At 42.9% G+C, this 22901-nt stretch overlaps 1 protein-coding gene across 1 annotated transcript; it reads left to right on the top strand.

The window, feature by feature from the left end:
* The first annotated feature begins 3979 nt into the window (after positions 1-3979).
* Positions 3980-21418, top strand: LOC128405021 (lysozyme C-like). Its single transcript, XM_053371189.1, has 4 exons — positions 3980-4920; positions 5864-6019; positions 19986-20061; positions 21200-21418. The coding sequence occupies exons 1-4, from the start codon at positions 4785-4787 to the stop codon at positions 21339-21341; spliced, it is 510 nt and encodes a 169-aa protein (XP_053227164.1). The 5' UTR covers positions 3980-4784; the 3' UTR covers positions 21342-21418.
* The last annotated feature ends 1483 nt before the right edge of the window (positions 21419-22901 follow it).

The raw sequence follows: 22901 nt of genomic DNA, 5'->3' as shown, positions 1-22901 counted from the left end.
GGAAACCACCAAAGAGGAATTCAAACAAATAGCCAGCACGTGTAGACACAAAGTCAGAAAAGCTAAAGCACAGAATGAACTCAGGCTTGCTAGAGAGGTTAAAAGCAACAAAAAAGGCTTTTATGGGTATGTTCGTAGCAAAAGGAAGAACAAAGAAACAGTGGGGTCACTCAGAGGAGAAGATGGTGAAATGCAAACAGGGGACACAGAAAGGGCTGAACTCCTCAATGCCTTCTTTGCCTCAGTCTTCTCCGATAAAGAAAACAATGCCCGACCTGAAGAATTTGGAGCAAATGATTCAGCAGAGGAAACACAGCCCAGAATAACTAAGGAGATAGTACAAGAATACTTGGCTAGTCTAGATGTATTCAAGTCTCCAGGGCCAGATGAACTGCATCCAAGAGTATTAAAAGAACTGGCAGATGTGATTTCAGAACCACTGGCAGTCATCTTTGAGAATTCCTGGAGAACAGGCGAAGTCCCAGCAGACTGGAGGAGGGCAAATGTTGTCCCTATTTTCAAAAAGGGGAAAAGAGAGGACCCAAATAATTACCGCCCAGTCAGTCTGACATCAATACCAGGGAAGATTCTGGAGCAGATCATTAAGCAAACAGTCTGTGAGCACCTGGAAAGGAATGCTGTGATCACCAATAGTCAGCATGGATTTCTGAAAAATAAGTCATGTCAGACTAACCTGATCTCGTTTTTTGACAGAATTACAAGCCTGGTAGATGAAGGGAACGCAGTGGATGTAGCCTACCTTGATTTCAGCAAGGCATTTGACAAGGTGCCCCATGATATTCTTGTAAAGAAGCTGGTAAAATGCGGTCTTGACTATGCTACCACTCAGTGGATTTGTAACTGGCTGACTGACCGAACCCAAAGGGTGCTCATCAATGGTTCCTCTTCATCCTGGAGAAGAGTGACTAGTGGGGTGCCACAGGGTTCTGTCTTGGGCCCGGTCTTATTCAACATCTTTATCAACGACTTGGATGATGGACTCAAGGGCATCCTGATCAAATTTGCAGATGACACCAAACTGGGAGGGGTGGCTAACACCCCAGAGGACAGGAACACACTTCAAAACGACCTTGACAGATTAGAGAACTGGGCCAAAACAAACAAGATGAATTTTAACAGGGAGAAATGTAAAGTATTGCACTTGGGCAAAAAAAATGAGAGGCACAAATACAAGATGGGTGACACCTGGCTTGAGAGCACTACATGTGAAAAGGATCTAGGAGTCTTGGTTGACCACAAACTTGACATGAGCCAACAGTGTGACGCGGCAGCTAAAAAAGCCAATGCAATTCTGGGCTGCATCAATAGGAGTATAGCATCTAGATCAAGGGAAGTAATAGTGCCACTGTATTCTGCTCTGGTCAGACCTCACCTGGAGTACTGTGTCCAGTTCTGGGCACCACAGTTCAAGAAGGACATTGACAAACTGGAACGTGTCCAGAGGAGGGCAACCAAAATGGTCAAAGGCCTGGAAACGATGCCTTATGAGGAACGGCTAAGGGAGCTGGGCATGTTTAGCCTGGAGAAGAGGAGGTTAAGGGGTGATATGATAGCCATGTTCAAATATATAAAAGGATGTCACATAGAGGAGGGAGAAAGGTTGTTTTCTGCTGCTCCAGAGAAGCGGACACGGAGCAATGGATCCAAACTACAAGAAAGAAGATTCCACCTAAACATTAGGAAGAACTTCCTGACAGTAAGAGCTGTTCGACAGTGGAATTTGCTGCCAAGGAGTGTGGTGGAGTCTCCTTCTTTGGAGGTCTTTAAGCAGAGGCTTGACAACCATATGTCAGGAGTGCTCTGATGGTGTTTCCTGCTTGGCAGGGGGTTGGACTCGATGGCCCTTGTGGTCTCTTCCAACTCTATGATTCTATGATTCTATGATTCTAAGAATGGGAACTTTTTACGAATTACTTAAAAAGACAACAAAAAGAACTGGACTCCTTGGCAGGTTTTGAATAAACATACACAAATTTCTTGATTGTTAACATAGTAGACAGATAATATAAAGATTTATACAATTTTACAATATGCTGAAAATAATATGTGTGGAGAAATCAGAGAGAGTTGCTGAGGGAAGTCTCTGGGGGGGTTTGATGGAGAGGTGGGAGGAAAGGGGGGAAGATAAAGGGGGGAAAGGGGGGAAATGAATAAGATATGTTCTGATACTTTGATATGTTGAAATTGCTAATAAAAAAATTTTTTAGAAAAAGAAAAACTTGGAAAAGCGATATATTATTCGGAAAGCAACAGTTAAGGTATTACAGGGCAGGTGGTGATTTGTTAGAAATGCATGGGGTGATTTGATTGATACATAATGTACTGTAAAAGGTATTTCAGCCCTGTGTTATGGACTCAGACTTTGGAAATAATTCCTTTGAGACATTCTGCTAGCTAGCACAAAATAAACACCTTTCCTTTTCCATTGCTGTGTGGAGTTTTTCCTTCAGCCTATAGGTTTGCAACAGCAGGGGGAGGGGGATCCTATCCATGCAAGAGACTGGCAGGGGGATGGCGGAGGAAGGGGGATCCTACTTTCATGCAAGGGAGGCTGGGGACAAAGGGGAGGCCGACCTGCCGAGTGCCCAGGCTGGCGCTGTGCTGCTCCTCCCAGCACCACACGCGGGCAAGGGGATTTGATGATAATAGATCAAAGTTTGAATTAGAGATATTAAGCAACGACTGTAAAATTTTGTCTAAAATGTATAAATTGCTGCTTGAATGGCATTTGAAGGATGAGGAGGTAAAGTTGGTTATGATTCATTGGGCTAAAGATTTTGGGTATAATATACAGCTGAGTGATTGGGTAAAATTATGGAAAGGTTTAAAATTTACTGCATGCAATGCCTTAAAAGAAAATGTGATGAAAATAATGCAGACGGCTCTAGATTAAATACTTCAGCTTAACTGATCTTGATTTGAAGATTCTGAAAAAAGATGAAAGGCCTCCTCTAATGAGAACAACCTGTGGGTCATCCCACGGAATACTCAGATAAATGGCGAAAGTATGCTGATAAGAGAATATGACAGCACCAGCTTATTATTTTTAAAAAGATGAAGTCAGCCGACATGGAGTGGGGAGAGCGAGAGCGAGCCCAAAATTATTACCTGAAATAGCACAATGACGAAACCCCTTCGGAAAGTCTACTGAAGAAACATCTCAAAAAACTACAGTCTTCCAAATTACAAAACTTGAGAGCTTACCATAGACTCCTAACCTATGGGCTGTTTCTTTTTAAAACAAAACAAAACCAATTTTGCTCCTGATGATTTCAAAGGCTGCTAAGGTTGCTGGAAACTACCTGTTCTTGAGATCTCTCTCTCTCTCTCTCTGTGCGTGTGTGTGTGTTCTAAGGATGGGTGGATCTGTCTGTTTTGGTTTCTCTCTTTTTGTCATTTTTCCAAGCTTGGGTTCAGTTCTCCACATTTCCATATTAGTTTGCCATTAAAAACAGCCCTCATGATAATATATACATTTTTGCAAACCAATTTCCCCTAGAGAAGAAGAAGAGTTTGGATTTGATATCCCGCCTTTCACTCCCTTTAAGGAGTCTCAAAGCGGCTAACAATCTCCTTTCCCTTCCTCCCCCACAACAAACACTCTGTGAGGTGAGTGGGGCTGAGAGACTTCACAGAAGTGTAACTGGCCCAAGGTCACCCAGCAGCTGCAAGTGGAGGAGCGGAGATGCGAATCCAGTTCACCAGATTACGAGACTACCACTCTTAACCACTACACCACACTGGCCCTAACATGATGCATTTTAAAAAAAACTAAGTTATGCATTTCTAGACACACCTTACCTTGGTATATGAATTTTGGTGCCCATTCTTTGGCTGGAAAGCTGCAAATCAGAGAAGGACGAATTTTGAAGGATGGATGTTTCAGTTTCTGTATTGTTTCAGCAAGTGCAGATTTGGTAGGTTTGCCTTTAAATGTGAACTGAACTGAATTTCTCCCCTAATCCCTAGTGTATTCCTAATCTCAATTAATAATAACTTAATGACATAGTCAACCTCTCCCTATAGAGTTGGCAAAGTGGGATATAACTTGAATAAGTGAATGAATGAATCATTGATTCCAATAGGGGCTGTTTTGGCAAAGAGGATTTGCTTCTTTTATTTCTCTAACTACTGAGAGAAATAAATCAAAAAAATTTAAAAATGTCCAGTAGCACCTTAGAAACCAACTAAGTTTGTTCTGGGTATACCTGAAGAAGGGTCTGGTGACTTCTGTTTCAGTGTATCTGAAGAAGTGTGCATGCACACGAAAACTACTCAGTTGGTCTCTAAGGTGCTACATTATAATTTTTAAATTCTTTTGGAAGGATTCTTTTAAACTTTCTTAGATCATATAACTTTTTTGAAGACTTGATTCTTTTAAGGGAATTTTTAGGTTTTTAAGAAGAGTCTTTTTAACTATCTTTTTAAAGAATTGTTTTAATTTATTTTGACTGTAAATGAGAAACATGCTTTGTCTTTAGTTCCAGGGATGTGACCACAAGGTATCAGATGCCTGAGAAGGGTTGGCTCATTTGGACATACTTTGAGAATTTTTTTTAATTTGCTCATATTAAAAAGAAAAAAAGAAAAGAATCACGAACATCTGTGAGGGGGCCACTGAAAGTAATGATTTCAGAAGAGCTACTTGAAGTAGGACTAACAGGAACCAACTCATGATGCAATTTAACATGGATTGGGCAGCCTACAGTCCAAAGGCAGGGGCCATAAAAAGCTGAGGCTCTGGACTTGAGAGACGTGCGGCAATGAAGACACTTCACCTTCTGTCATTCTGCCTGCTCATGGTGGCAAACGAGACAAGGAAGTTTGAGGATTGTGAATTGTTTTACAAGCTGAGAGATCTTGGGCTGGATGGCTTTCGCGGTATTGACGTAAAACAATGTGAGTCTTGTTTGCTGGACGTACAATGTCCAGCTGCTCTGTTAGGATGAATGTACACCCAATTTGTTGTGGATCCCAACCTCCCTTTGGTTTCTCATTTCTAGATGACATGTGTAGCAATTTATATGGATTTGTTTGGGTTTTTTGTTTACAGTATTATTGTTATTATCTTTGACCATTTTAAAATAATGTGGCATATCTGAAAAATGAGAACTGACAGAGCAGGCAAGATTGAAAATAAAGAGTCTTGTGGCACCTTAAAGGCTGACACATTTATGATATAATAAATTTTCATGAACTTCATCAGTTACAAGATTAAAGGTAAAGGGACCCCTGACCGTTAGGTCCAGTCGTGACTGACTCTGGGGTTGCGGCACTCATCTTGCTTTATTGGCCAAGGCAGCCAGTGTACAGCTTCCAGGTCATGTGGCCAGCATGACTAAGCCGCTTCTGGCAAACCAGAGCACGGAAACGCCTTTTACCTTCCCGCCACAGCGGTACCTATTTATCTACTTGCACTTTGACATGCTTTTGAACTGCTAGGTTGCCAGGAGCAGGGACCGAGCAACGGGAGCTCACCCCGTCTCGGGGATTTGAACCGCCAACCTTATGATCGGAGTCATAGGCTCTGTGGTTTAACCCACAGCGCCACCCGCATCCCCAAGATTAAAGGTAGCACTGGATAATTCAGAATGTTTTAGGAAAATGTTAAAAGCTGTTAGAAACATTGCTATTTTAAGAATACTGAAATAGAAACAACAGCATTTCAAAACTCAGAATGTCAAAACCAAGAAAGGGTCTGTCAATGTTTTGAAAGTGTTTAAACAGCAGGATTTTTGGAGAAGTTTTAAAAATGCTTTTCTGTTTCTGTGTTTGAGAACTGATTTTAGGAAAGAAAGGACACTCTTGAGTCCCTGGTTTTTATACTTTGCTTCCCTACCAGATGTCTGTATGGCTGGATTCCCAGCTAATTACAACACTGAATACTACGAGACAGAAGAGGGTGTCCCACACTACGGGCTATTCCATCTGAGCGGCCAGGAATGGTGCTTTAATGAGAGGCGGCCCTCACAGAACAAATGCAACATTTCCTGTGATTGTGAGTGACCCTTTTTTTCCTGCTTGTGCCATGTACTGTATGTCTCAAGATGAGTGGCTTATTTCTAAAAAGAGACAGGCCATGGATATTTCCCCAAATTTTGCAATGCAATACTCCAGCCAGTAAACTTATGCAAAAGTGCATCTATTAGGGAGAAAGCATGCACAAACAGGCATTAATGATGAGCCATGCTAAAGCGGGGTGTGTGTGTGTGTGTGTGTGTGTGTGCGCTTGGCCTGAGGAAAGTCTTGAAAGCAGGATAAAGAGAGCTGGATTTGGCCTCTGGGCCCCAGGTTCCACACTTCCTACTCTAAAGCCTATACTCCAAGACAGCTTGGACGTCCTGAACACATTAACCAACAGGTGCATGATTCACCAGACTGATGCAATCCCCACTTGATAACCTGAGCAGGTTTGAAGTTGCCTGGTGCAATTTGGGAGGGGGGGGGAGAACCTAAGCAGACTTCCAGAAGGGCAGGATGCAGGTTAGAGCATGAACTGTGAAACAAATGGTAATTATGTAATGAGACTTTATAGCCTATTATTTCATACATACATATATGTTGGAGACCTAGGCCAGGTTCTGAGAGGGACCTTCTGCTTCAGTGCCCTGTTCCAAAAATAAAAGCACCCCACCATGCATCCCTAAAGGATTTTTTTTTAAGGTTATCAGTCTGCACAAAATTTGCATATGGCAGTTTATTTGTATATATGCAAATTTAGATATAATTGTTATGAAATTACTCATATAATTAGAAGAAAACAAATTTAATTTAATTAATGTACATTTAATTTAAATTACTATTATTTAAATAGAAAAACATATTGCCACAGTGTGGAATACATCAAGTGACTCGTGCTCAGCAGACGCCAGGTCCTGATGGGCAACTTCAAGACCTCTTCAGTTCTTGCTTCTTAGGGTTGTTTATCTCTAAACTGAACTTAGACCAGGCGACACTTTAAGCAGAGGGGAGGATATACATGGCCACCCGAACTGTGATCATTATGCAAGTTTCCTACCTGGTAAGGGAGGCCTGGTTTACCTGCATAGCTGAATAAGGTAGCCTGAAGTGGTAGAAGTGATTAGAGACCTTCAAGGCCCCTGGGGCTCTCCCTCTTTTTATGGCCCCTGAAGTTTCAATCAGAACTGCCCTCAAACGGGGTGGGCGGGCCGGCCCGGGGGAAATTATCAAGAACCATTACTGCCCTACCTACCCTCCAAGGCGCTGGGGTTCCCGGCCTAGGTGAAGAAAATGAGACGAGGCCGAGTAGATTCGGCCTTGCCTTGCCTTTACCCCGCCCCCAACCCAGCTGGCCAATCGCTTGTGGGCAGGGGGCGGGGCTAGGGCAAGGCAAGGCCGGATCCCCTTGGCTTCAACTCAATTTCTTCACCTAGGCCGACTTTCTGGGCTGTTGGGGAAGCCTGCCAAGGCCGCTGCCTGTCCCGCTTTGCGCCCCCGTCCCCCTCCGACAAGCCTCTGCTGCCCGCGAAAGCGGAGCACGTGGGACAGTGGCGGCGCTGCTGCCCCGTTTTGCCCGCGTGTGGCGCCAGTGGAGCAGCTCAGCAGCGCCCTGGGCACTGGGCCGTTGGCCTCCTCTTTGCCCCCAGCCTCCCCGGCAGGAAGATAGGATCCTCCTCCCCCCGCCACCCCCGCCGGTCTCCCTTGCATGGGTAGGATGCAGTCAGGCGAGCAAACAACGGAGGAGGATGGGAAGTTATTTTGAGTGATGCATCTGATCAATGCAATATGCTTAGTTAATGGTTAGCCCACGTGGCTTGCTTCTACACACGTGGCCCTCAGTGATTTTTTCAGACCTGCCTTCTCAGCTCTAGGGTTTGAAAGCTTTGCTAATATTACTGCATTTATTGCTTTTGCTGACATACACTCAAAGGAGCTTGATTAATAGTTCCAGAACGCTATGTGCTTGACCACACTTCCAACCCCCAAAGCAGTTGTGTGCCAGTAATTAAAAGAAGACAAGAAAAATCAGCAAAGCAATTCTGTGGCTAATTGACCAATTCCTTTAAATGGGGTCTATTAGTGAAGTTCACTTTTGACAACCAGTCTGATGCTTTTGCAGAAAAATATTCCTAGACACAAGACTTTTATTTTTTATTTTTTAAGCCCTTTCAGTGTCCCATCTCAAGGCAAACTGTACATTCCCACCCCAAGGCTGGTGACAAAGCTTATAAAACCATGCTTTTGTGCAGAGTTTTCATTGTGTGTTGGCATTTGTTTTATGTTATTTTTAATGACCAAGTATTTAGAGTGGTACCTCAGGTTACATACACGTCAGGTTACAGATTCCGCTAACCCAGAAATTGTACCTCAGGTTAAGAACTTTGCTTCAGGTTGAGAACAGAAATCGTGCTCCGGGGGTGCGGCGGCAGCGGGAGGCCCCATTAGCTAAAGTTGTGCTTCAGGTTAAGAACAGTTTCAGGTTAAGAATGGACCTCTGGAACGAACTAAGTACTTAACCCAAGGTACCACTGTATACAGATTCTCAGATTGGCCTCCAAGTAATTCAAATTGTGCACAAAAAATGTGTGTGTGTGTGTGTCTGCAGCGCTTTCAGTGATACAGAGAAAATGTCTTCTGGAGAAAACGCAGTAATTTTGAGGATGAAATTTATCACCGACCTTCGCAGAAATTGCTCACGTGCTAGCCTCCATTCTCAGGATGGGGTTACCGTACTAAAATAATCTTATCCGTGTAACATAAAATGAATGTGCCTCATTTCCTCTGTCATGGGTCAGTGGGGATTTAGCTTCACTTAACAGCATAACACTTAACAACTCGATGACATAACATCAAGCCACACTTGGATTATTTACTTCTGTGTGCTTGTGTATCTGTGTCTCCCTTGTATCAATTAGGAACTATTCTCTCACCTTTCCTTTCATATGTATGCTACTGATTACTTCTGCCATTTTAATTTTAGAGAAAGTGTTTAATTTAAAATGGATCAGTACTATAGAATGGTGGTAGCAATACATTGAAGACATGCAAAAGGGAGGGTGGTCCCAGAGCTCTGGCTGCATCCCAGAGCCCTAGTGCCACCATCGCAAAGAGGGAAAAATGGACAGACTTTCGTACTCTTTTGTTCTCCCCCCCCCCATGTCTTTCTCTCTATCTGAGCTGGCTCCCTGCCTGTTACGTTACATGCGGGTGGGGTTCCTCTCTGTGTAAAGTCTTCAAGCTGGCCCTGCATGCACCTAACAAATCTGCCCCATTGTCAAAATTTATCTTTCCCCCCACCTTCAGTCTCCGTTGTTGTGTGTCCTGGCTGAGGGGGAAAACAGGAGACGGATGGCCATCGGTCAGGGATGGTCTAGTTGAGATTCCTGCATTGCCCCTAGATGACACCCAGGGATCCCTTTGAACCCTACAATTCTCTGGTGCAGGTTTGTGCAGAGTTTTAGGTACAAGTTGGACGCAAGGGGTGCAAAGGATAGCAGCCCATCTTATGCACCGTCGGCTTGGGAATAAGTCCCACTGATCATGATGAGACTCACAGGCGAGTAGATTGCTGCTGTGCAGTCCGGTTTTTTAAATAAATGTTTTCCTTTTCAGATAATACAGAGCATGGTGAAATCACAATAAATAAAACCTCCTCTTCAGTTGTTTCAAGCACTACTACACGTTCCACATAATATCTGTACTGCATTGTTTAGCGTGGCAGCACCTGCACTTTGGAATTCCCCGCCTATTGCAATAAAGCACATGCCTTTGCTAGACTCTTTTCGGGCAACTGCTAAAAGCATTCTTCTTTAGGCAAGCATACCTAGATGCTTAGGAAGTTGAAGTAATTTTAATCTTAATGTTTTGCATGTATTAAAGTAGGATTGTTAATTTTTCTTGATTTTACTGCTTTGGTGTTTTTTTGTTTTGGTAAACCACTTTGCAGGTTTTTTAAAAATAAATTTTATTAAATAAATAAACAATAAATATAAATAAAATAACACACATCCAAAACACAATCGAAGCTGTATATTTAAGGATCTGTCCACAGTTGCCTACTTGTTATCAGAAGCCCAGAATCCTAATAATAATAATAATAATAATAATAATAATAATAATAATAATAATAAAATTATTTGTACCCCACCCATCTGACTGGGTCTCCCCAGCCACTCTGGGCGGCTTCCAACAAAGATTAAAAATACATTAAAGTGTCACACATTAAAAACTTCCCTAAACAGGGCTGCCTTCAGATGTCTTCTAAATGTCTGGTAGTTGTTTATCTCTTTGACATCTGATGGGAGGGTGTTCCACAGGGCGGGTGCTACTACCGAGAAGGCCCTCTGCCTGGTTCCCTGTAACTTCACTTCTTGCAGTGAGGGAACCGCCAGAAGGCTCTTGGCACTGGACCTGTGTCCAGGCAGAACAATGGGGGCTCCTTCAGGTATACTGGACTGAGGGCTTTAGAGGGCAGCACCAACACTTTGAATTGTGCTTGGAAACATACTGGGAGCCAGTGTAGGTCTTTCAGGATCGGTGTTATATGATCTTGGCACCCGCTCCCAGTCACCAGTCTAGCTGCCGCATTTTGTTGTCCCCCCCCCCAAAATATTGATTTTCCAAAAAAAATAAACAAACAAACAAACATACCATATTTTTCGCTCTGTAGGACGCACGTTTTCCCCTCCAAAAATTAAGGGGAAATGTGTGTGCATCCTATGGAGCAAATGCAGGCTCCTTGGCTTCAGCGATAGCAACGTGAAGCCTCCGAAGTGCAGAGGGAGCGTTCCTTCCACGCTCCGGAGGCTACGCGTTGCTTTCGCTGAAGCCTGGAAAGCAAGAGGGGTCGGTGCATACCGACCCCTCTCGCTCTCCAGGCTTCAGGGATAGCCGCCTGAAGCCTTTGGAGCGCAGCGGGAGAGCAAGACTCTCCCGGCTTCAGCAGAGAGGGAGAGCTGCTCAGCGCCCCTTCAGCGAAGCGGGAGGAGAAATGGAAGGGGCTCCGTTTCTCCTGCCGCTTCACTGAAGGGGCACTGAGCAGAGAGGGGGCGATTTTTTTTTCTTTTTCTCCCCCTCTAAAACAAGGTGCGTCCTATGGTCGGGTGTGTCCTATAGAGCGAAAAATACGGTAAATCTCAACCGTATTTTAACCAATCTTAGTAACATTGTTAAGTGACTTCCTCGAATCCCCCTAGTTGAATTTCAGTGTATATCATTTTAACAGTTTTCCAAAACCAATTTTCTCATATAATTAACTTAATCACTTAACATCTTTCTTTCTATTTTAGCTTTAAACATATTAATTCCTAACATTACATATTTAAATCCTAAGCCTATCTAATATTTGCAAGCTTTTCCAATTAAGTTATCTTAGCATATTTAACAAAATAGTCTTTGAATTTCATCCATTCCTCCTGGTACTCCTCCTTCTTCTGGTCACGGACTCTTCTAGTCAGGTTTGCCAGCTCCGAAAAACCCATCATCTTCATCTGCCATTCCTCCACTGTTGGGACTTCTTAGCTAACAAAATTCTTGCTGCAGATGTAGCATACAAAAACAATTTAACATCTTTCTTAGGCTATTCCAGACCTGTTATTCCAAGAAGAAAGGTCTCTGGTTTTTTAATAAATGTATATTTCAACATTTTTTTCAGTTCATTATAAATCTTCTCTCAGAAGTCTTTCACCTTGGGGCAGGTCCACCACATATGATAAAAGGTAGCCTCCTTTTCTTTACATTTCCAACATAAATTATCACTGTTGTGGTAAATTTTTGCTAATTTTACAGGGGTTAAGTACCATCTATACATCATTTTCATAATATTTTCCTTTAACACTGTACATGCAGTGAACCTGACCCCTTTCTTCCACAATCTTTCCCAGTCTTCAAACATTATGTTGTGTCCCACATCTCTTGCCCAGTCTATCATCACAGATTTAACTTGTTCATCCTTTGTATGCCATTCCAACAATAAATTACACAGTTTGGACAAATTTTTAACTTTAGAGTCCAACAATTCCTGTTTCCAATTTAGTTTTTTCTGAAGCAAAACCATTTTAAACCATTATACAATTCATTGATCTGGTGATAATGTAACCAATTTATCTTATCTTTAATTTGATCAAATTGTGTCTTCCAATAGCAGGTCTTAATATCTCAACCATTTGGTTTCCATATTTAACTTTTTCTGGGCCTTTGCCTCCATTGGTGAGAGCCATCTGGATGTCTTCCTTTCTAAGAGATCTTTATATTTTATCCAAACATTATATAGAGTTTCCTAATTACATGGTTTTTAAAAGCATTATGGGCCTTTACTTTATATACCATAAATATGCATGCCATCCAAACACATTATCAAATCCCTCCAAGTCTAAGACATCAGTTTCTTCTAGTTGTATCCATTCCTTAATCCAGCAAAGCGCTGCTGCTTCAAAATAGATCTTCAAATCTGGCAGGGAAAATCCCCCTCTTTCTTTGGAATCTGTTAGTAATTTATATTTAATTCTGGGGTTTTTCCCCTGCCAGATAAATCTAGGTAAAGCTTTCTGCCATTCTTTAAAACATTTCACATTGTCAATAATTGGGAGGGCTTGGGGGGAAAAAAACATCTTTGGCAATACATTCATCTTGACCACTGAAATCCGGCCCATTAATGACAATTTTAAATTCGACCATATCTCCAGATCAATTTCATTCCATAATTTCTCATAGTTGTCTTTATATAAGTTCAAATCTCCCCCCGACAAGTTAACTCCCAGATATTTAACTTTTTTCACAAAGACTAGGCCCGTCTTTTCTTGTAATGATTTTCTTTCCTCATTATCCAGATTTTTCTCTAGTACTTTGGTTTTGCTCTTATTTAACTTAAATCTTGCTACCTGTCCGAACTCCTGTATCATCTCCAGTGCTTTTACTGCACTGGAGTCTTGGTCCTATAATGTCAATACTAAATCATCAGCGAAGGCTTTTAATTTATACTGTTTGGATCCTACTACAATATTTTTAATTTGTTCATATTTTCTTATCATACTTAACAAGACCTCAAGGACCGAAATAAACAGCAGAGGGGAAAGTGGGCACCCTTGCCTGGTTCCCTTCTCAATTCTAATTTCTTCCGATTCCACATTTTTTACTATAAGTTTAGCTTTTTGTTCATGTTACCATTTAAAAACTCTTGACCAACCCCCATACTTTCTAAATTATGTGACATAAAACTCCAAGATACATTGTCAAAGGCTTTCTCTGTATCAATAAACATTAACATTGCTTTACAGTTCTTTCTTGCTTCCAACTTTTCTAAAATATCTACAATATTCCTAATATTATATTTCACGTGTCTTCCGGGTAGGAAACCTACCTGGTCCTTATGGATATATTCAGACATAACCTTCTTTAGCCTGTTGGCCAATATATTTGCAAAAATTTTATAATCCACATTAAGTAGGGAGATTGGTCTGTAATTTTTGACATTGGATCTATCTTGATCATGTTTTGGGATCAGAGTAATATAAGCTTCCTTCCAGGTTTCAGGTGCTCTTCCCCCTCCTATAATCTTATTGCAAACTTCTAACAATGGTTGAATAAGCCAGTCTTTCAGTATCTTATAGTATTTTGCTGATAAACCATCTGGTCCTGGGGTCTTGCCAAGTTGCATTGAGTTTATTGCGTATTCCACTTCCTGTCTTGTAATTAGTCCATTTAGTAGGATCTTTTTACCCTCAGGAATCTTCTGCAAACCATTAGTTTTGATAAATTGCTCAATTTTAGCATGATCTTTTTCCTTTTTATACAGTTGTTTATAATACTTATGAAAACATCTTCTTATGCCACAGGGTTCTCCACAGACTTTCCTTCTGTCACAATAATTGTGATAGTACTTTGTTTTTGCCTCTTTTTTAATTGCCAAGGTAAAAGTTTCCCAAATTTATTTGCAGATTCAAAGTTCCTTTGTCTCATCCTCCTTAGTTTCCATTCTATTTCTTGATTAATAATTTGTGAGTATTGAGTCTGTAAGGCTTTGATTTCCTTTTGTGTCTGCAAATTCTTTGGGTTGCCTCTAAGGATCTTTTAGTTGTTCCAGAATTTTATCTTTTTTCTCATTCTGTATCTTTCTCCTAATTGAATTTTGTTGAATGAGAAATCCTCTCATTGCTGCTTTGCTGGCTTCCCAAATAACCCTTGCTTCCATTCGCTGGTTCATATTAAGTTCAAAATAGTCCTTTAGGGCTTTTTGGGCTTTATTTACAATTTGGGTACTCCTCAACAAATAATCATTCATTCTCCATCTGAAAGAACCCTGTAAGGACATTTTCAATTCCATAAAAACTGCATTATGATCTGAGCAAGTTTTAGGGCAAATTTCCGTTTTTGATACTTTAGGAACCAGGTCTCTGGATATCTATAAATAATCGATTCTCGAAAATGACAAATTTGCATCTGAATAGAATGTGAAGTCTTTTTCAGTTGGATTTCTAACTCTCCATATGTCTGACAGGTTGAATTTGTCAGTTATTTCAAAGAAAGTTTTAGGTAGTCTGCCAGCATTTAATATTTTCTGCCTCTGAGTTCTGTCCATTAAGGTAGATGCCACTCCATTCAAATCTCCCATTAAATTTAATTTGTTCCAAAAGACTTGTTTCCAAGTTTTTTAAGAATTCTGATTTGCCATCATTTGCTGCATAGATTCCCAGTAACAAATATTTTTCGCCTTGTGCTGTAATTTCCACTGGAATGTATCTTCCCTCCTCCTCTTTAAAGATCAATTTTGGGTTCTGTCAGGGAACTGCCATCAGAGCCAGAGGGAGAGGGAGGGCTCCAGAGGGATTCCGGAGAGCGTCCCGGGAAGGAGAGAAGCAGCACATCTTCTGGGGAAGGAAATCAGCGTAGCACCAGTGGAGAAGGGGGGCAGATGGGGGAATCGGCGAGGTGGCTCCATGACTCCTCGCCGGGGACCAGCAGGGAGAGCACGGGTCCTCCGCTGCCCACACCCTCCCTGCGCAGACGGATTCCGCGCAGGGAGAGTAGGCGGAGACTAGGCGTCAAAGAGCTTCTTTGCTGGAAGAAGTTCAAGAAACGCCCACTGACGGATTCTGCCAGCGATTGAGACAGCCAAGGGCGAGTGGCTGTCCGGACAGAAAGGGTTCATTCAGGCAACCCAGCCAGGTGTGGCGCCGATTTACGCACGAGCAACCCCTAGAACCATTACAGGTTCCATTTTTCTTTGATATAGAAAACCACTCCTCTTTTTTTCACTTTATCTGAAGAAATAAATTCTTGATCGAGTTTTTTATTTGATAAAATTTTTCTATGTAGCCTTGTAATGTGTGTTTCCTGTAAACAAATTACATCCAAATTCTGCTTTTCCAAAACATAGTAAACCTGTCTCCTTTTCTGAGATTAAACCATTAACATTCCAAGAATAAATTCTCAAAGCCATGATGTTAGATTAAGGGGTCACCGCTCCTACCCCTGGCAGCTGCAGGCTTTCCAGTCCAAGTTCCACCGAGTACTTTTGCAGAAATCTGTCCTTCTCTCCAACAGTCTTAATTCTTTGCTTTCTTCCTCCAAATTTGAAGGAAAGACCCTCTGGGAATTCCCACCTGAAGAAGATATTTTTCCTCCTCAAGATGTTTGCCAATTCTGTGAAACTGGATCTCAGGTTCAAGAAGTGTCTAGGAATCTCTTTGAAAAGGACAATGGGTTTATCCTGAATTTTTAAAACTTTTTTGCAGTCCCAAAATGATATCGCTTTGTTCCTTGGTCTTGAAGACCACTATGCAGTCATAAGTTATTTTTGAATCCTTTTTGGGGCCAAACCTATAGGCTTTTTCTATCCACAGTTCAACTTCTTCCTTTTTCAAGTCCCACCACACCACAAAATGGTCTGTCAAACACTCCTTGAGTGGCTCTTCTTCCAACTGAGGGACCCCTCTCAATCTTAGATGAGATTCCCATTCCTTCATCTGAAGAAATGCAATAGAATTTGAATTTTCATATTGTATTCATTCCAAATCTGAAACTCTAACTGTCTCAAGCTGTGCCAACCTTGTCTCATGTGTTGTAATCTCATTCTTCGCCTCTTTCAGTTCAACACTTAAATCTTCAAACTTTTTATTCAATTTTTCTATACTCTCTGTATTACGATTTGTATTGTCTCTGATTTTCATTACTGATTCCTCAAAGGCTGCACTTTTAGAGCCATGTCTTCCAGTTCCCTTATCTGGTTAGTCAGCGCTCAAGAATTTCAAGTTCAGTCCCACAGTTTAGTGGAGTGAGAGAGAAAAACAGATTCCCACCACCAGTCCCACAGGTGCCAGCCCAGGCAGCCCGCAGCCCCCCTGTTCCTTGTTGTTAAAAGCCAGGCTGTAAAAGAAATTTTCCAAGTCACTTTTGGAATTTAACAGACAATCCTGGAGGTAACAGATACTTTTAGCTACTTTAAACTGTGTCCATACAGCAGCAGGATACAAAATAACAGAGTCAATGGAAACGAAAATCAAATGTTTCACCTTCCATTGTGATGTCACAATGGAGTCTAGCCTTTCCATCCCGGGGGTCCGCAGCAGAATGAAGGAGCTTCTTTATATTAAACACAGTCTCTCAGGGTTTTTAAAACTTAAAGTAATTCCCCCGCTCCCCCTGCAGAAGGGGGGCATTAGATTTGACTTGCAAACTTTCAAACAGTCTTTTTACTATTGAGGCTTCAGTCCTCGTTTACCGACTCTACTTTAGTTCAACGAAAGGGATTGACCTCCGTTTTTAAATCCCCTTTTTCCTGCTAATCTTGATCAAATTTAAACTTTATCCTTTACTTACAGTTCCAAATTTTAAGTCCTTTTTTTTGAAGGAATTGGCCGCTCACGAACCCCAGACTCGGAGCTTCGCGCTGTGAAGGAAGCAGTCATTTCCGCTGTGCCGCGTCTCCGACCCCACTTGCTCTTGGGGCTCCTACGAGCTTATCGGGGAGTGGGGGAGTCACCAGAAGGCATCCACCAGATCACCAGGTCCTCAGAATGCCCGATCTGAGGTTTTCCCCAGGGGAACGCGTCGCTCTTGCGGTCTCTCCTTGCTTCACTGCGCTGGGGCTCTTTCAGCCAAAAGAGCTCCTGTCTGCCATTACCGGGCAACCAACCGGAAGTCTAGCTGCCACATTTTGGATTAATTGCAGTTTCTGGGTAAACTTTAAAGGTAGGTAGCCTCACGTAGAGCGCATTGCAGTAGTCCAAGCAGGACATAACTAGCGCTTGCAACACTCTGGTGAGACAGTCCGTGGGCAGGTAGGGTCTCAGCCTGTGTACCAGATGGAGCTGGTAAACAGCTGCCCTGGACACAGTATTGACCTGTGTCTCCATGGACAGCTGTGAGTCCAAAATGACTCCCAGGCTGCACACCTGGTCCTTCAGAGGCACAGTTACCCCATTCAGGACCAGGGAGTCGTCCATACCAGCCCGCCCCCTGTACCCCAAAAACAGTACTTCTGTTTTGTCAGGATTCAACCTCAATCCATTAGCCGCCATCCATCCTCCAACCGCCTCTAGACACTCACACAGGACCTTCACCGCCTTCACTGGTTCTGATTTGAAAGAGAGGTAGAGCTGGGTATCATCCGCATATTGATGGACACCCAGCCCAAACCCCCTTATGATCTCTCCCAGCGGCATCATGTAGATGTTAAAAAGCATGGGGGAGAGGACAGAACCCTGAGGCACCCCACAAGTGAGGGCCCCGGGGTCTGAACACATCCCCCCCCATTTTCTGGACACTGCCTGGAGGAAAGAGTGGAACCACTGTAATAACAGTGCCCTCTAGATGGTCCAGAAGGATGTTATGATCGATTGTAACAAAAGCCACTGAGAGATCCAGCAGAACTAGAAAACAGCTTTCACCTTTGTCCATAGCCCACCAGAGATCATCGACCAGCACGACCAAGGCGGTTTCAGTCCCATGGTGAAGCCTGAACCCCGATTGGAAGGGATCCAAATGGTCTGCATTCTCCAGGCGTACCTGGAGTTGTTCAGCATCCACCCTCTCAATCACCTTCCCAAGAATGGAATATTTGAGACTGGACGATAGTTGGCCATACTGGCTGGGTCTAAAGATGTTTTTTTAAGAAGCGGTTTAATGACCGCCTCTTTCAGCGGGTCTGGGAAAGCTCCCTCACAGAGGGAAGCATTCACCACCCTGCAGAGCCCATCGCCCAGCCCTTCCCGGCTTGCTTTTATTAGCCAGGATGGGCAAGGATCAAGGAGATAGGTGGTTGGTTTCACGCGTCCAAGCAGCCTGTCCACATCCTCGGGGGTAACGGATTGAAATTGATTCCGTGCAACTTGACCAGACAGGGCTCTAGCACTCTCCCGCCCCAGCCCTGCTCCCACGGTGGTATCTAGGTCCTTCCGAATATGAGTGATTTTATCTGCAAAAAACTTTTCAAAATCGTTGCAGGAGATCTTGGGGTCTTTACAAGGCCCCGGTGGTAAAGGTGGTTCTGTTAAATTGTGGACCACCTGAAAGAGTCTCCTGCTACTATTTTCTGCAGATGCAATAGAGGCAGTGAAGAAAGTCTTCTTCGCCGTGGCTATCGCCGCTTGGTACGCTCAACGTTGAGCTCTAACCCGTGTCTGGTCCGGTTCAGAATGAGTTCTCTGCCACCGGCGCTCTAGTCGTCTCAGCAATTGTTTCCTTGCCCTCATCTCTGGGGGAAACCAAAGGGCTGTCCGGGCTCCATGCAATCGGAGAGGCTGCTTGGGAGACAGACAGTCGATAGCCCTAGTTAACTCCACATTCCAGCGGGCCACCAGGGAATCAGATGAAAATTAATCCCCAACCAGATATCCATCCCACCCACCCCAACAGAGCAAAAGGGGGGGGGGGAGAAGAAACAACTTAAGTGCCACTGACTGCTTAAGGACATTTTAAAACACATTAGACACTTGGAACAGGAAAGCAATAGCAGAACAACTCTGCACTTTTGTAGCTGGGAGTGTGAGGGCCTGGGCCCCACCCCCTGGGCCAGTTGGAAAAGGCATTGGAAGGGAGCAACATTCCTTTGTAAGAAAATATGAAATAAAGTCAAACCATTTTTACAGGCAAAATTAAAATAAAATAAATCAATGTGGGGTGGGGGTGACAAGAAATTTTCCGCACCGGGTACCACCTGACCTTCCTACGCCACTGCCCTCAAATAGAGAACATCTTCAAGTAAGAGAATTGTCCTCTAGAATAGGGGTAGGCAACCTAAGCCCGTGGACAGTCCAGCAATCAGTGTGTTTTTACATGAGTAGAATGTGTGCTTTTATTTAAAATGCATCTCTAGGGTATTTGTGGGGCATAGGAATTCGTTCATCCCCCCCCCAAAAAAAATAGTCTGGCCTACCACATGGTCTGAGGGATGGTGGACCAGCCCACGGCTGGAAAAGGTTGTTGACCACCCTAGAGGGCCCCTATGCTTGTTGACATGCAGGATGGTTTCTTACTGCATATTAATCTGTTTGTCATTCTTATGATATTTGTTCATACCTTGCAAGTGTCCCAGGACATCCCGTTTTTTCGCACGAGCATGGCGGCCATTTTGAGTGCTGCAATATCATCCTGAAAAAAGCACTTTTTCGGGGCCACAATCTCTTGCAGCACCATGACACACATGTTTTTGCATGCCAGGAGAGCACAGCACTGGAAAAAATGAGTCTTTTGGGTTCTGTGATCTCGTGCAGGTGATGTAACTCACGTGGGAGCACGGCCAGGAAGAAACACATCCTGGTTTGGGTGCTCAACATGTTGGAGGTTATGTTCATTGTTATTATGAAGCATCATGCCTTATCATGTCAACCAGGAGGAAACAAACTGGGAGGATATAAGCCTACCAAGAGCTTTCTCTGAATCACTGAATGTCTATGACCCCCTATCACCAGAGATACAATTCTTGTGCCTTTGAGGCCTCAGTTGGGATCTATATCTGGGCTCAGGTTTGTTCTTGGTTAACTTGTCTTCATCATTCTCCTCTACAGATCTCCTCGATGATGATATTGCAGATGATGTAAGGTGCCTTAAGAAGGTTATCACCGAGAAAGGGCTGGAGTATTGGTGAGTGACATCAGCTTTCCTGCTTTATCAGAATGAGCAGCTGGGGAAAATGATGTAATCAAGTCAAAGCAGAAAACAAAAAACTGTTTTTAAAGTCCCTTTATTAAGGGATGAAAGTAAGAGACACAAATCATTCTTTTTGTAGTAAGTAAATATAGTTTTAAGAGATATATGCAAGATCTTTCATGATAAAGTAAATCTGCAATCTTTTCACTTCAAAATCCTCATATGCTTAAGGAAGGTACACCAACACATAGAAGTTCCTTTGGGTTATTCTGTTATGAAAAGGGTTGCCGAAATACGATACACGATGAATATTAAGGGCATTTCCATATAGGGTAGTTTGTTTTGGAATAGGTGCTGCTCATGCAAGATGAGGGTGTTTATTGCCCGGCCTCATGTCCAAAATACACAGGCAAAGGCTCCTCCATGTAAGTGAGGAAAAGTCAGCTGAAGTCAGGGTGTTCCTCCAGCCCAGGTTTCCTTTCCCCCTGTGTTTCCTCCCTCCTCGGTGTCAGATCCTGCCAACCCAAGCCTGATACCACTGTGAGGCTTGTGACAATTATTTTGCTAAGTATAAAATAAATATGGATACTCATTTCTTTGCTATTAAATCTCTTGTACCTGCCTTCTTTCCTATTACCTTTGCAGAGTTTTAGTTCTGAGTGCAAAATATAAATTTCCCTCAGTGAGTTTTGGCATACTATCCAGTCAGTAGGTTCAAGCTTTGGGAAGATAATAATAATTTGAGGTTATTATTCTGCTAAATTCACCTTTCACATCACCAGGCACTCACAAATCACCCCAATGTGTTTTGTTCTGCTAGGACAAGCCTGGACCTGCCCTGATTTATGGTTTTACATCAGGGCTGGCCCACAGAAGATAAGAGGACTGTCAATGGCTACTAGTCATGACAACTACAGTATCAGAGGCAGCATGCCTGCACATGGGGAGCATGTCCCAATTTATTGTTCTACCTCTAGTTTTGTGCTGCAGCACTGAAAAGTTCACAGCCCAGTTTTTACTGCGTCATCAATATTATTTTCTTGTTTGTAATGTTCCCGTGTGTACATTGGCCACATCCTGCTCATAAAGAATGCTGATGTGCAACCCCTCCCCTCTTTCTCTGTGCCTTTAGGAGACATTATCAAGTAAACTGCAGCAGAGGAGCCCTCAGCATTCTGCATCTCTCATGCTCTTATTTTTTGGAATATCAGTCCTGGTTCAAAAACTTAGTATTGTACGGGAAGAAAAAGGAAGTCCACATACATTTTAATTAAAAAACTAACTGGGAATTCTTTCATTGTGTTTTAAGTCTCTTCCAAAAAGAAATAAAAGTCAATCAATGATAAAAGTGTTTGATGACTTCTTTCGTCTTTGTAAACTTGGGCTTTTATGCTAAGGATGTCTAGCACAGCTTGACCTCACATCTTCGCTATTCTTCTAAAGATGGAAGCCTCTGTGGTTTCCAGTGCTTTGTGAATAAGATCGAGGCCATTATTAATCAAAATAAAATCCATCCAGCTACTTGTATTTTTTCCTCACAATTGGCAGCTGCAGCATGCTAGGTGGGATAATTTTGCCTCCATGCCTAAGAAAGGATGAAACAGGTACACAAAGATATCCAGCTGTTTTACATTCAATAGTTCATCCAATCAGGGTTGTGTATGCTGGTGCCTGTTTAAGGGGGTCTTGCTTCATTCATGCAGTTCTCAGTCATGACTGGACACCAAAGAGCAGGGCTATGGTGGTCTGGGGTTGCAGGGGGTCAAAGACTCATTTCTATTTCAGCAGCAGGGATCTAGCAAGGTCCTTGTCTTCAGCATGAGAGGAAAGCTTTCTAGCCACAGAGAAATAAGTCTTCTCACTCTTTGTGCTGGTTGGAGCCAATCAGAGTGAAAGTTGTTTTGTATGCTCCAAAGCTAAGCATTGTAATGGCTTGGCTCTCCCGCAGAAGCGAGACACTGGCAGTAATTATCTCAGGTTTATTGCTCAAACACATAAATCACTCCGGAGCTCCTTCACTCCGTGTCTGACTCCAAGTTTGCAGTTGCCGGGTCTAAACTCCGCCCCTTCCTCTTCTTCCAACATGGGAAAAAACCCTTCCACTTCCGCTCTTTCCCCCTCCTCTCACTGACCTTCTTGCGCCTTCAAGCTTTTGGGCTAGCTATTCCTGGCCCTCCCCTTCTGTCTCTGAGCTAAGATTGGTATCTGTTGCCTGCTCTCTGTTCTCTGAAGCTATGCCACTCGGCTGCCCCTCCTGCCTCTCACATTCCACCTCACATCCCAGTGTCCTTATCTCTCTCTGCCGGCTTTGATTCCCAGCCGCTGTTTGGGAAAACTGAAAACACAAGATGCTTCCATTTCAACAGAAGGGTGTCCAACATATGTTATGTACAATGGCTCTTTGAAGAAAACAAAACTTAAGTCACTCAGAAAGAAGATAGTAGAGTACTCCAGATCATTTGCCCATGCACATGCACAGAAAATAGCAGCTGAAAGGCAACACATGGTTATATGCATTGATCATCACATTGCACACTTAATTATTATTATTGTATAACTATAAGATTTTGTACCATCCTGGAAGATTGTATAAACTTATGTTCTCTGAGTATATTTCACTTAGAAGGGGTGTGGCTGTGAGGGCACATTGCTGGGACTATCAAGAAGATAGCACTTCTAAATTTGGCACTACACTGCTGCCTAAAAGAAGTGTTGCCCAAATGAGAACTCAATTACAACTAATAAGCTGAAATGCACCCACCACCACCACCACCCATTATTTGAAGGCAAAAACATAAGGTTACCAGACGTCCCCACTTCCCAGGTACAGCCCC

The sequence above is a fragment of the Podarcis raffonei genome, chromosome 17, assembly GCF_027172205.1.
Source record: "Podarcis raffonei isolate rPodRaf1 chromosome 17, rPodRaf1.pri, whole genome shotgun sequence".
NCBI lineage: Eukaryota > Metazoa > Chordata > Lepidosauria > Squamata > Lacertidae > Podarcis > Podarcis raffonei.
This window is presented reverse-complemented; position numbering and strand designations above follow the sequence as displayed.